This window comes from Centruroides vittatus, unplaced genomic scaffold, assembly GCF_030686945.1.
Source record: "Centruroides vittatus isolate TY-2023 unplaced genomic scaffold, ASM3068694v2 contig_749, whole genome shotgun sequence".
NCBI lineage: Eukaryota > Metazoa > Arthropoda > Arachnida > Scorpiones > Buthidae > Centruroides > Centruroides vittatus.
The window spans coordinates 294,323-309,481 of record NW_027122485.1 but is presented as its reverse complement, the minus strand read 5'-3'; the positions used below and the strand labels follow the sequence as shown (position 1 = coordinate 309,481).

Sequence of the window (15,159 nt, the reverse complement as noted above, 5' to 3'; positions counted from 1 at the left end):
TTTTACTTATTTTTAATAACAACAATTATAACAAAATTTTAATATTTGACAACAGATTTAAACACAAAATAAAATATTCAATATAAAGTTAATTTTAAAACATTTTAAATAAAATTTAACAAAGAGATTTCTTCTGAGAACAAAATATTAAATTTTAAATAAGCAATTTAATAAATACTTCAACACATGTTTTAGTAAATTTTTAATAATTATAAAAACAGAAAAAAATTACCGTAACAACAATGGACTTGCAAACTGCAGAAGATCATGGAATAACTTGAAAATAGCACCAGAAAGAAAATATGGACCAAATGTTTTAATCAAAGCCTTAACTATTGATGGTTTGCTTTTTCTCTCACTCCTAATTTGTACCTCTTCATTTGATCTTTTTGGACTGTAAGATGCTGATCTGATATAACTGAAAATATTCAATTTTATAATTTAAAAATATATATTATTTAATTCTTAGTATATTTATTAATTATACTATTATGTTGCTAAACTTATTGGAATATGAAATTAATGAAAAATCAACATTTGTAAAGTACAAATTTTAAATTAAATATTCTTTAACATTATTTTTTACACATTAATTTAAATAAATTTAATTTTTAAGCATATTTAAAATTTTATTAAAAGAAATATAAGAAATAAAATCTGCATATAAATACTATCTTCAGTTCAATAAAGATATCATCAAAGCTAGATTTTATTATGTGTTTGATACTGAATATATTTTACTTATTTATTTGAGATAATTAGAATTGAAAAAACTTTAATTCTATTTGTGATTTAAATTTTTCTTACTACAATAATCATGTAATTTTACTTCATAGAAAGTAATACTGAAAATTCAGTATTATATTTTACAAAGAAAATTACATAAAATTTGTCCTAGATTGTAAATCATTATTTAAAAATGATCTAAAGATAGATAAGGGCCAAAGTTTTCATTGGTTTATATTTAACTATGAGATAATGAATACAACTATTACTACTTGTTTTCAACAGGATTGTCATATTTGGTTTAAAAATGTATCATAAGAAAAATCAGAGTGCATTAAATAAACATTGGAAAAAAAGATAAAAACTTCAATCAAAATGTGTTAGTTAGTTTTGCTAAAGTAAAGCACATTTTCATTACAAACCTTACAAATATTAAAATTATATACACTACCACCTGATAGCAATTATATTGTACTAGAATGTAATACACAACACCAATAGAAACTATTAAATTGATTAATTATATTTATCAGTTAGTTTAATAAATGCTTACATTTCATGTTTAAGAAGTTCCTCATGCCAATACTTGTCAAAAACTGGTGCAACATTCTCTGTTAAGTCTTCTTCATTCAGAGACCATAAATCTGCCTCTGTTAAATTTCTCTTCCATCCAATAAGCACTAAACTATTTTGGATAAATAAAATGTAAAAACTACAACAAAAAATGCTGACTATGTATTACATGTTAAGATATTTAATCAAAATAATAATTTTATCAGTTAATATCAAATCATATAAAACATAACATAAATAATATATTCAATTATAAATTATTATACTTTAAAAACAACACATTTAATTAAATATTCTACAAATAATCTAATTTCAACTAGTAATAGTAACTGTTCTAAAGTTATATATATAACTACAAGCCAACCAATGCCGTATGTCATTGGTTGGCTTGTAGTTTTATAATGTTTTATAAGGTTTTAGTGATGTTGTTTGTTTAATATATATAATATATATATATATATTATACTTTCATATTCTTTCTCACATATATATGAGAGAGAATATTCAAATAAATATTATTTAGATATAATCAATATTGTTCACTATAATCCTTATTCTATGAATAATGTAAGACTGTATGAATAAATATTTATCTAATTATAACCATCATTTACTATATGTAAAAATTACACAGAATGTGATTTTATAAGATCAAACATTTTAAATACAACATAAAAAAACTACACAGAAATATTTGTTAAAGCATTTTTAATTAAAACAATGTTTTGACATAATACAAACAAACAATATAATACTGACCGATTGAACCACCAATACAGCAGTTTTGATGGAAAAGATGATTGCTTCTCTGGACATTCTTTCTATATTAAAAAAAATTATCATCAATACATCATGTATATAACAAATACAACAGAAAGTTTTTATTATATTTGAATAATTAAAATTTAATTTAAAATAGAAAAATTCTTGTACAGAGTAGTTTGCTAATATTTTTGTCGTTTTTACTCATATCTATGATAGTTATATTAATAAAAAATTAAATTTATTTGAAAAAGTACAAGTATATGAAAAGTTCATAGCCAGATGGCCAAGTACATAAGATAAAAATTTGCTGTTCTGAACCTAATTCTGAATTATATTCTCAGTTTTTGTGATTAATCTGGCCTGAACATCAGATATCATCCTTATCTTTTGTCAATCTGGTTATAGGTACAGCCAAATTTGTGATGAATAAAGAATTTTCAGCATTTACAGTATGAGAGAGAATAAAATTTATATGACAAAATCATGACATATTTAATTATAAATTACAAATATATGTTAAAAATTAAATTATGTAGTGATTGTTATAAAAATCGCAAATCGGGATTATGTTGCAATCCCAAAAACCAGCCATACTTTATGAGATAAGCGGAAAAAAAAAAAGAGTACTCTACAGGTAAAGTGACACCTGAAAATGTATTACTGTAAAAGCAAAGCCATATTGACCAGATTAGAGTTTGTTCTTAGTCTATTGTTCTCTTATAGCATGGAGACACTACAATCTAAATGAACAAATTAACATACATGTGTATCACAGTTCAAACAGAATTTTTGCTTGAATTTTGAAGTAGCCTTATTTCAAACTAACCAAATTCCTTAACATGTAAATCTCTATATCTCCAGCCAGGACAAAAGTAGGGTTACATACTCACGGGATTCAAACTATCCAAGTTCAAATTAATGAGGACTTCTTGTAATAATCATAAAAATGTTTTTACACCTATAATTACTTTATAATTTAAATTATTTAAAATATCTGTAATTTAACATTCAACTTATTTATTAAAGAAGAACATTACTATCTTGATTTTTGTTATTTTTTAAATTAAATCAATCATTTTATTAATAATGTAATTCCTAAAGATGTCATTAAAAAAACTAACAAAACTGCCTTTCTAATTCTCTTTACTCTAATTCAATATTAACACTTAAAAATACAAATTTAAAACTTTAATATTTTCTATTAAAAAATTCTAAATATTAATATTTTCTCAATCATTCTTTCTTTCTAAGTATCTAAATAATAAGGTAATATTTAATAGAAATTCATAATTGTTATCATATTTTACAAACAAATTCCCAAGTTTACCTTTGTAAACCTCCATTTTTCTTGGTATTCAGGTCTTGCATCAGCAAACCAGGATAATATAAACATACAAGCTACTAATGGATAATAAAGCATAAATATCACAAATGGTGGTACTTCTATAATTTTATCCTAGGAAAAAGATATCCAAAGCAAAACAAAATTAATTTTATGCCAGTAAATTTCCATATATAAATATATAAAACATATGCTTACATTATGTAATGCATGTGAAATCTTTGGAATATAAGTACCTAATTCTGTTATTGTAAGGAATGTCCAAAATATAAATAAAATTCCTGAAGACTGTATCCCTCTGATACGACCTGCTACAATGAAACCTAAAACTAGGAGCTGAAAATATTGATCTGTTATTTGTAAATTTTTACAAATAATTTTTTTATTTTTTCATGAAACCATTTAAGAATAATAAAATAATAATAATTAAGATAAAATTGTGATATAAGATCATGATCATGAAACTACAGTCGAGTCCGCATAAGTTGACATCCGGATAACTTGACACCATTGGTTAAGTAGTCAATTTTCTGTGGTCTCGGCCGACTTACATAGGCATTAATGTTAAAAAAACTCTGGTTTACTCGACACCGTTTAACTCGTCACCACTGGATAAGTTGACATACTTTTGTTGTCCCACACTCTGATAAGTCGTCACTCCCTCCTGAAAAAATGAATTCACTCCTCAAGTGTGGTGCAAACTCATTTTTTTCAGGAGGGGGAGTCAATTTATTTATTAATAATTGATTTATTAATATAATATATATATATATATATATATATACATATTAATAAAAATGCCTTAACATTTTATGTATTTTTATGTATAAAATAATAACAGATAAACAAAAATATATACAATCTACATCAACATCACACCAGAATTCAATTTTGCATTTTCTCACACTAGAGGCATTAAGAATCCTTAGACGTTATTTGCCAACGATTGACAATTGCAAAAATGACGTTTTCAAGGCGTTCATGATCGTTGAAAAAGAAAACAATAGTTAAGTGCTCAAAACAAACAACACTAAATGAATTTTTCAGTTTTTCATATACAGAGTAATTGTAAATGGAGGACACAATGTATCCTAAGCCTATACTACTGTATAACGCACTACTGTATTTTCCTACTTGTAGTTTTGTGGTTTTTTTTCCAACTTCGCTTTAGTCGTCACATCAGATAACTCAACACATTTCCACTTTCCCTTGGGGTGACGACTTATGCGGAGTCGACTGTATTTTACATGAATCTATTTCATAGCAATTTACATTATATTCTTATCCAACTCTTACATTAACATAAAATTCAAAAAAACAAAAATAAATTAATTCTTTACACAGAAGAAATCAGCCAGTTTTGCTTAAAAAGTTTTTCAAATTATATCTAAAATTCCAAATTCATCAGTTCTCAATTTCTGCAAAAAAAATGCTGCTTTCAAAGCATGAAACAGTAAAAGATGAACAGTTAGTTTTTTAAATACATGGCTTTAAACCAATCTCAATCTCTAAGCCTTTAATATTAGAAAAGACATCAGAAATTGCAAAGGCCCAAAATGCAACTGATTTTTGGACTAACCTAGTACTGTACATTGTGAAGAAAGTGCTTTCAATGCAAATCTGGAAGCTCCTGTTTACAAATGTAAGCTTACAGTGACAATTTTTTTTCAAATGTTACCAAAAAGAGAGATATTTTTACAGACTATATGGTGAGGAGACAATGAATAAAGAACAGACTACTGTAATGCTATGTTGCAATCTACATGGCACAGTTGTAATTGGCAAAAGCCAAACACACACAATTTTTTACATTGTTGCATCTCTGATTATATAGGGTCTGTACTGAGTAATGAACAACATGCAATTTATTGCCAGATTTGTGATATTTTAAGCCAGTTGGCAATTTGGTAATGAGTTTCTCAATCTGGCAATTTTTCTACAATATTATAAGTTTATTTATAACTTGCTCCAAATTTTTTTCCTAAAATCAGGCCTAGGCAAACTAGACAATTACAATTGTCTGAGGGTCTGAAAGGAGCAGTAAATTTATTTGTAAACTTTTATTTCTTTGTACTTAAATTTAAATGGTTAGTAAATGTTCTTTTAACCAACAAACTTTTGAACTTTCATTATGCACCACCCTATATAGCAGTGGAACACTCAGGATGTTGACCAAGGGCACTCCGCAAAGTAAAAGGAAGAGAAACACTAGTAAATTTTCCAAAACTATTTTTCTAATTAAAATTAATTTTTTATTTATTTATATTGTATCATGTGTTCTATTTCTATATTATTTACGAATTAGTCATATAAGGTGGGAATTTTATTGAGTTCTTATTAAAAATTTTTTTATCCATTCAACTCTGCTCCCCCTAAGATTAAATCTTAAGTGTGCCACTGCTGTAGAGTATAGATAGAAGCATGTATTGGACTAGATTACTTAGAAAATTACCAGTATCAGATTTTTTCAACAAAATTCAATATCACATCATCTCTATTTGTAATATTGAAGATAAAATTTTTTAAAAATTTACTTATTAAATCACAAAAATGTTTGTATACAGTAATAACTTACCATAAAATTTTTTCTAATCATGTAGTTCTATGGAATAAGATATCCAAGTTAAATTTCAATGTTTTGGGAGTTCCCAAAAAAAGTGTTTTTTTCCATGTAGTTTGTTGTAAAGTTAGTAACGTTTAAATGTTAAATGTGCTTGAGTAAAGTGCACATTAGAGCAAAGAGAATATCCATATCCATAAAACACTTTGAAGTGCATAATAAAACACTTAACTGAAAAAGGTATCTAAGTGCACTTAGGTACCTTATTCCACAGAACACCTCAATTATAATGTTAATATGGTAATGATCAAATTTAAGTTTATAAATAAATTAAATTCAAGCATTTTGGAATATTTTCATAAAAGTTTTGCATTCAATGCATGATATATGTATTATGATTATGATGATAATAATAATAATTAAAATTATTATTATATTATGAAATAAAAAGAATTAATTACTATGTATACATTTTAATGAATGATTAATAAAAAAAATTCACACACAACATAAATTAGCAAATATTTATATACTCACAAAAGAAACCAATCTTATGAATGAAACATAATAATCAGCAGAAGGCACATTTTTCAAGTAATGTAATGTTTGTATACTACTATATGCAAGATCTCCTAAACACAAAATGCACAGGAAACAAATTATAATCTGAAAAAATAAAATATAACTTTAAATTAATTTCACAACTAATAAAAATATTATTTTGTAAACTTAGCTACTATCTGTTTATTTACAGATTCTCTTATGAATAAAACAATAAAATTTGGTGGAAAAATTATCGTTAATTAATATAAATGAATAGTTTCTTATCTATTAAGCATTAAAACTTATATTACATAAAAACTGAAAAATTGTAAAACTTGAAAGTTAACAATTATTAATACCAAGTAATAAATTTCATGATATAATTTATTTAGACACAAAAGTTTAAGATTTTTGAGTCATGTAAAATATTTCCATTTTAAAATTTATTCCTACACTTGATATTAACTAGAGAAAATAGCTTTCATTTCTTTGGATTTTATTCAACAATACTTTAATTATATAATATGGCTTATTCCAGAAAGATTTTTTCATAGTATTGAACCTTTTCTGATACTGCTGATAATGTAATACAGTATTTCTGTATTACATTTATCAGCAGTATCAGAAAAGGTTATAATTTGAAAAAATTGTATCAGAAAAGGTTGTAATTTGAAAAAATTGTATCAGAAAAGGTTGTAATTTGAAAAAATTGTAAACCTATAAATTCCCACTGCCATCTGTTTGTTTGTCTTTCCTTTATCTCAAGAACAAAGTTATATAGATGAAAGATGAGACTAGATATGGAAATCTTAGGGGCAGGACGCCCCAATTAACTATATACAAACTTCCAATGCAATCCAGAAGTCATGTTATTTTGATTGAAAAATTTTTCCCTGAAAAGTGTTAGATAGATTACTGGCATGACTATTGTTAAAGGAAAAGTATTATGTACCATACATGGGCAAGCCATTACTAATTTGAGGTGGAGAGCATATATTTTAAATGAAATAAATTAAAAATTTCAGCTTGGTATTGTGACGATGTCACAATAAATAATTGCTCATTTTATTGTATATTTTATTTTATAATATGAGTACTTTGTTCTTTATATCTATTTTTATGTTTGAGTCAGTTAATATTTAAAATTTTGGAAACAGGCATCTGATAACATATTGAATAATTTGTAAGATGTCATAAATTCTACCTACTTGAACCTGTAACCGGTGCATATGAAGTTTATTCTTCCAAAACAAACATTTTCCTAACCCCTGTTCTTCAGGTAAAACTAGCTGGATAGAAATTGGAATAAGAAAATTTGAAATAATCCGAACTGTGTTAGTTTTCGAATTTCTGGTTCGTTTGCGTATTTGGTCACGTGACGTGTTGAAAAGCATTCGATGTCATTGCATCATTGTAAGATGTCATTGCACATATAAAATATTCCATTTTTTAAATATTTTGTATCTTGTTTCATGTACAGAAATGGATCTCTCACCCAGTGAAGACCCCATAAACTGGCTACGAACATTTGTGCATCCATTAATTTTTATGTTCTGGAGTAAGTATACAAGAGTGTAAAGGGTTTCTTTTTTTTAAGCTGTGTAAAGTGATTTTATCCACTTGGCCAATGATAGTCAGGAGGAAAAAAGTAAAATGATGATGTACGAACATTAATTATGACAAAGCAAAGTTCCATCTTTAACAGAGTTCCTTTTCTTTAACAGAGATATTTCCAATTCTATGGATATATCAAAGGATTTCATATATCAAGAATTTTTAGCACAAAAGGATCAAGAAAAAGAAAATCATTAAGTACATCTGATTTCAACTTGAAAATCATTTCCAAGGTCTAAATCAGATGTATTCAATGATAATTTTCTTTTTCTTGATAATCATGTTAAAAAACTTTTATTCCTTCCTCATAAATTTAAAATTGCAAATTTTGCAGTCCTAAAAGTATTTATTTGAATCCAGAAAATGGTTTTAGACCAATTAAATAGTACTCTCTAACTTTGTCATTAGAACTTTTACACTATATCTGCTCATTAAAATGTTACAACATAAACGATTTGAAAAAGCCAGCAAAATGTTTCCATCAAATTTCTCCATGCATGATATTAATAAAATGAATATATCTTCAGTATTTTTGAAATAAAAAGAGTACAAGAAACTTTTGACTCACCATGTACTGTACATATATATTCTAATATGAAAAAATTCAGCAATGAGTTACTTAACTGTGTGTGTGTGGTGCTGTCTGCTATGATGCTTTTACTTTAAAAACTTTTTACAATTTTAACAATTATAAAATGGCAAAAGGCTTAATTTTGGGAGTAGGAATAGATTTTTAAAAAATTGTAAATGCTAATAACAACTAAAATTGTCATTAAGTCCAACCCTACTCAAGATATAGCACACAACCCCGTCATCCCACCTTCATCAACCTTAAACTATCAAAATTTAATAGCATCAATCCCTCTAATACACAAACCTTCATGCAAAATTTCAGAAATTTTCAACAAAAAGCACAGGAGTTATTAAACTTCAAACAGGGTAAACAAAATTGTTCCAACACACACACAGAAAAACATCTGAATTTTTTTGCATTTGTTGAAGTTGATACAGAGTCCAAAAATGTAGAAACCTTGGGGGTCATTTTTTGACTGATCATCATACTTTCCCTCTATCATATATAATAGAGCCAGAAGTAAAAAGAGTATGAATATAAAATTATGAAATACAAATCTGGTTGTAGAATACAAATCTAGTTGTAAAAGAATACTATAATGGGTGCATCTTAACCAGTCTTGAAACAATTGGCCACAGCTTTAATCCAGCCATTAACTTACCATGTCACTGAAATAGTGTATGTGTTCTGTTGTAATGAGTACTAAATGTGATACTGTATTTTACGGAATATAAAACGCACTTTTTTCTTCGAAAAATTGCTTCCAAAATTCAGGTGCGTCTTATAGTCCGTAAAATACGGTAAGTGAAATGAGTGGTGTAAAATGTAACCATGTTGTTGCTACAATGCAAATACAAGTGAGAGCTTTAGAATGCCCTGATAAAGAGGAATCTGAGAAAAATTTATGCTGAGTTAGATGTTGGAAAAAGTACAGTAATGGAAAATGAAACAGACAGTCAATATAGGATTTCTGCAACATTAGTCAGAAAAATACTTTCAACTCAACATACCTTGAAGAAACCAAAATATGAAATTGGTGATGATATATTTTGGTTCTAGTTTAACAGGCTGATTATAAAACAAAGCTATTGTTCTCCACTCAAAACTTGAAAATGCAGGTGAATTCTCTGCAAATGATGAATGATTTTTAAATTGGAAAAAATTACTTAGTGTTTATCATTTAGAAAAAGTGAAGAAAAATTGCCCACTGAGCTGTCTGCAGCCATTAAATTTGCACAGAAATTTTAGAAAATTGGGAAAAAAGAAGACTTACATTTACATCCTGAACAAGTTTATAATACATATGAGACAGGTGTAACTTTAAACTTTTTCCAACAAAAGTGTTTGTTTTGGCACAAGAAACATCAGCAGTTGGATTCAAACAGAACGAACAACAAACAACAGTAACATTTCACGTACATGCATCAGATACAGTAAAACCTGTCTATGATGACCACCCACAGTTCTTTCAAAAAGTGGTCTTTTAGACAGGTGGTCGTCCAATACAGGTGATGCTGTAATACCATATTTCCATACGTATTTTGCGCACTTTTTAGCCATTTCTACTAAGTAACATCAACACAAGGCAGCTCAATTGGCCATCGGAACCTCAGCAAGGCAATGATAAACAATCGGGTTTCATTGTTGTATATTTGTTTAATTCATTAACACCTGCACCTAATTTCAAGGGTGGGAGAAATGCCCAAGGTGGGTTCGAACAATAGTTTAGATCAGATATATTCTTGGAGTAGTTGCTTATTACAGTTGTTGTACGTTGTTTTGGACCAAAAATCAATGCTCGCAGCCACGTTACACAGGTGGTCGTTTAATACAGGTAACTTATACAAAAACTCTATGTATAAACTATTTGGTGCCAGAAATTTTTGCCCGTTTTGATAGGTGCACGTCGAATGCAGGTGGTTGCCTAAGCAGTTTTCACTGTACTCATAAAATGCCACTGTTTGTAATTGAAAGTCTGCAAAACATCATGCTTTTTAACATTTAAATCTATCTTCTCTTTTGGTATACTATAAAGTTCATAAATCAGCATGGCTAGACTCATATCTGTTTAAAGATTGGTTTAGTTTTGAGTCCGATCACAAAGTAAAGAAATACTTAAAAGCATTAAAATGTCTATGATATTCTGTGTATTGATTAAAGATAACATTCCAACACTTCCTGATGATATAGCTTGAGATAATATTAAAATTGTATTTTTACCATTCAATGTGACAAGTGTGATATAATCTATAGACCTGAGTGTAACTAAGTTTAAAATGACAATACAGACACAAACTTTTCTCTCAAATTTTAAATGTACTAGTGACAAAACAAGTTTACTTAAAGCCCTTATAAAAATCAGCAAGAAGGACATTATCTACATGTTGGCAAGAGTTTTCAAAGAAATGCCTTCTACAACATTTGTGAAATGAAATCATGGCATAAAGTTTGGCCAGATATTGAAAGATGTGTCTGAGAACTCAACTGTATCCACTGATTCAGCATTAGATATCTCTATGTTAAATGATCTTAAGCTGATACCTGGTTGCAAGATATCTCAAGATGATGTTTAGAACTGGGTGAAGGGTGGTGAAGAGCTCTAAAGGAAATGTTTAACAAATGAAGAAATAATCAGTGCTGAATGCATAGAGGAATCTGAAGATAAAACAGCAAATAGAGATGAAGAGAAAAGAAGGAAAAGTGACTCATAAAGAAAGCAAAAAAGCAATGAAAGTGGCAGTAATTACATTAAATAGCAATGTGATTCAACTGCTGTTGATGTGATATTTATTAGAAATTTTGCATTTAAACAAGCAATAATTGCCAAAAAATATCATTTTTTAAGTGAGTTTAAGTAAGACTGTACATATAGTATAAACAGTAATTTGGTTTTTTATTATACCTACTGTATTAGTGATTTAAAGCAATGCACATTGGTACAATATATATAATGGATAAAGTAAGATACATATGTATTAAATTATTTTAAAATGACAATGTACTTAGGAGTTTTTATTTACATATTGAGGTAGTACAGTATTTTATATTCTTCTGATTAACTGACCACAGGCCAGTTAAAAGAACTCCTACTGTATATACTATTTAATGTTGTGTTTTATAATCCTTTAAGATTCTACAGATGTACTGTACATGTTGCTTTATGAATATATTTTTAACGGGCCTTTTTTTTGTATATTTGTTCTATTGGGAGATGCGATTATTACCTTCATGATATCACCTTGCATTTAAAAATAAATAAATAAAGATATACATACTATTTTTGATATTGATAACCATGTCCAAGGAATATTTCTGGCTGAACTTTTTAAAAGGTAGTATGTTTCTAAAGGAGCAAATAACCATAAAAAACCACATGGCATCCAAACTAATACTGTTTTCTGAAAACATGGCGTAAACTCAGGACTAGAAGTATTCCATGTTAATTGTGAATCCTGAAATAAAAAACATTAAATTTAAATTAACTTCTTATTTTATCATAACAGACTTAATAATAATAAATAATAAATAATAAACAATAATTATATTCTGATAAGAAAGTTAATAAGTAGACTTTTTTCAAGTTAAGACACTATTCAATTTCTGTACATAAATGCATCAATGTAAATTTAATTCTTTACCAAATTTTTTCCAGAAGTCATTAAGTAATTTAAATAATAAGTAATAAGAAGTCTGATTTATATATTGTATTTTTATAACATATTTCACAGAACATTTGTATTTTAAATTACTTGTATTCTAGAACCTGAAAATCCTAATTTAAGATTAATAAAAATATACTATCATTAAAATTCTATAACTGGATGAAAAGATTTCTTGTTTTGAATCAATTAAAAACTTTATTCAGTTGAATTTATCTGTAAGACCAGGGGTCAGCAAACTATGGTCTGTGGGTTAATATTGTATTTACATGATTTGCAAAATGATGATAAGCTAATAATGTTGTTTAAAAAAATTGTTCTAATCCAATTCTATAAATATCTTTCTGAAGATAAATACACACAATTAAAATCATATGAACAAGAATTTATATATGTATTTGGGAGTGCATACTTATGTGAAAAGACATTTTCTAAAATGAAGTATGTAAAATCCCAACAAGGTCATTATTAACTGATGATCATTTACAAGCAATGTTAATTATAGGAATTACTAACTTGGAAATCCAGTATGATGAAATATTGTCTCAGAAGAAATAATTTCATTCTTCACACTAGTACAAATTTTCACCATTATATACATTCATTAAAAATGTTTTTATTTGTTCTTAAATATCAGCAATGATGTGTATAAATATTATGTAGGTAAAAACATCACTTCCTAATAAAAAATAACTTATTTTTGTTTTTGCTTTATGAGTAGAAGTACCTATTAAAAAAATATACCTATTCGAGTTTACAGCCTGGCCTGCTGAACCTGATTTGTTTTACAATCTGGCCCTTTCCTGAAAAAGTTCACCAACACTGTGTAAGACTCACAGACAAAAAACAAAATTCAACTGATTAAACCTTACCAAATATTAAGTTATTTTATAATATAAAATGCTTTATTTACTAGGATAATAATTCTTTAGCTGTTGTCATAGCTTTTACTAATTTATAATAAAATTAAAACAATTTCAAATAAATACAATTAAATTTCTTTTATCAAAAATTCCAATAGATAAGCTAGTGATTTTTAATATTATAATCATAACAACTTATATATTAAGCTAGTGATTTTTATGAGAATTTACACAACTTAGCAATGAAACAGAATAGTGTATTGTAAATAAAGAATATTTAAAGAACAAATTAAAAATATTGTAAAAAACGAACTATTCTGTCCATGTGATTTCATTAAATATTATGTTAATTAAACAAAAATAGCAACATAAAGAGGTCAATGGATTTTAACAGAATATTTTGAAGTGGTTTGCATGATATCACCAATTTCTCTAAACAATTTTAAAACAAATGATAATGTATAAAATTTATTAACAAACAAATCATTCATCAAAATAAACTCTAAAATGTATTTGTTTCCAAAAAGAAATCTCAATTCAAAATACAGTATGAAATCTCCAAATCTTCAAACTAAGTTTCCAAACCAGCAACAACACTCTATAAGGCATTATCTCTTTACTTCCTTAACTACCCAACAGAATTACCAGCTTAGAAATGCAACAATGAAAGGGATTAATTTTTTCTTTATAAATTATAATGATGTATATTATTAATACAAAAAGTTAATTAATTTCTTTATATTGAATTTTATATAAAGTTCTTTTTTTGTATAAAGTATTCAAACAAGTACATACACAATTTTTTAGAAACAAAATGGTTTAAAATCACCCAAGAAAACTTACAATGAAGAGCAAATTATCTCAAATATTTCATCAATTATAATGAAGCTATTTCTTTCAAAACTATCTTATTTATTAATTAATTTCTTTATTATTTTTAGTTAAAAGTTTTTAAACACAAATGCATTTTTGATTGTGAAAATAGATATTTTTTAATAAAAGTCACTATCATTCAGAGAATAAATTTATTTAAAAATTAACAAAAATATAGATTAAAAATATAGATCTCAATAAAGATTTGTAACAGAAGTTGTCAATTAATATTTTTATCTAGCATAAAAAAAATCAAATAATGTATTTGTTATCTCAATTTATAAGAATTTATATTACTATAAGAAGACCTTGATCTAATTATTCTAAATAATTAATTCCTCCATTATGTGATTATTAACTCATTAAGCAAATCCAACTCAACTATAAGTAATTGATTATCAAGTTAAAAAGAAGATTTTGTGTCCTATCTACTTAAAACATTCATGTTCTTATTTATATTTTTATTATTATTATAATAATAATATACTTTTACAATGATAAACTTACAAAAATTAATATATAAAAAAATTTTAATCTCTTTTTTAAATTTATGAAATATAATTTATAAAATAATTTTGTACCTATTGTTGTACCCTCTATCTCTTCATCCCTTTGACCTTTCATAACCAAAATTTAATAGCATCAATGCCCCTTATATACAAGCTACTATGCCAAATTTCGTTCCTTGATCTTCACCCCACTCTGAGATATTAAACAAAATAGATGCCAATATCCACAATATTTTTTTGCCTTTTTTTGGGTTCAGTAGTTCTCAAAATAGAGATTTGCAAAGAACTTGTAGGGTTAAATTTGACACAATTCCAACACTTTCCCTTGTTATGTATACATAATAATTGGGAAAGTAAAACAGATAAAAAAAAAGCATTGTAAACATTTTTATAAATAAAGTTTCATATTTTATTGTCACTATAAAATTGTAACTTAAAAGTCAATCTAAAAATAAGTCAAATCTTATCACTTCCTACAAGAATTATACAGGAAAAATTTATAAGCCTATATGTAGAGTTTCCGGAAATAAAAGTTAAGATAAATGTTTAATGTTGTTT

The 15,159-nt window shown here is 26.5% G+C and overlaps 1 protein-coding gene across 1 annotated transcript in view; it reads right to left on the bottom strand.

The window, feature by feature from the left end:
• Positions 1 to 15,159, bottom strand: part of LOC136981254 (multidrug resistance-associated protein 1-like) — a 67,164-nt gene that overhangs the window by 31,673 nt on the left and 20,332 nt on the right. Inside the window, exons 2-8 of the mRNA XM_067277539.1 lie at positions 11,973 to 12,149; positions 6,504 to 6,632; positions 3,605 to 3,742; positions 3,392 to 3,520; positions 2,059 to 2,120; positions 1,280 to 1,411; positions 233 to 418 (exon numbers count right to left, since the gene is read on the bottom strand). Of these exons, the coding sequence (XP_067133640.1) occupies positions 233 to 418; positions 1,280 to 1,411; positions 2,059 to 2,120; positions 3,392 to 3,520; positions 3,605 to 3,742; positions 6,504 to 6,632; positions 11,973 to 12,149 (953 nt within the window). The remainder of the gene's footprint in view (positions 1 to 232; positions 419 to 1,279; positions 1,412 to 2,058; positions 2,121 to 3,391; positions 3,521 to 3,604; positions 3,743 to 6,503; positions 6,633 to 11,972; positions 12,150 to 15,159) is intronic.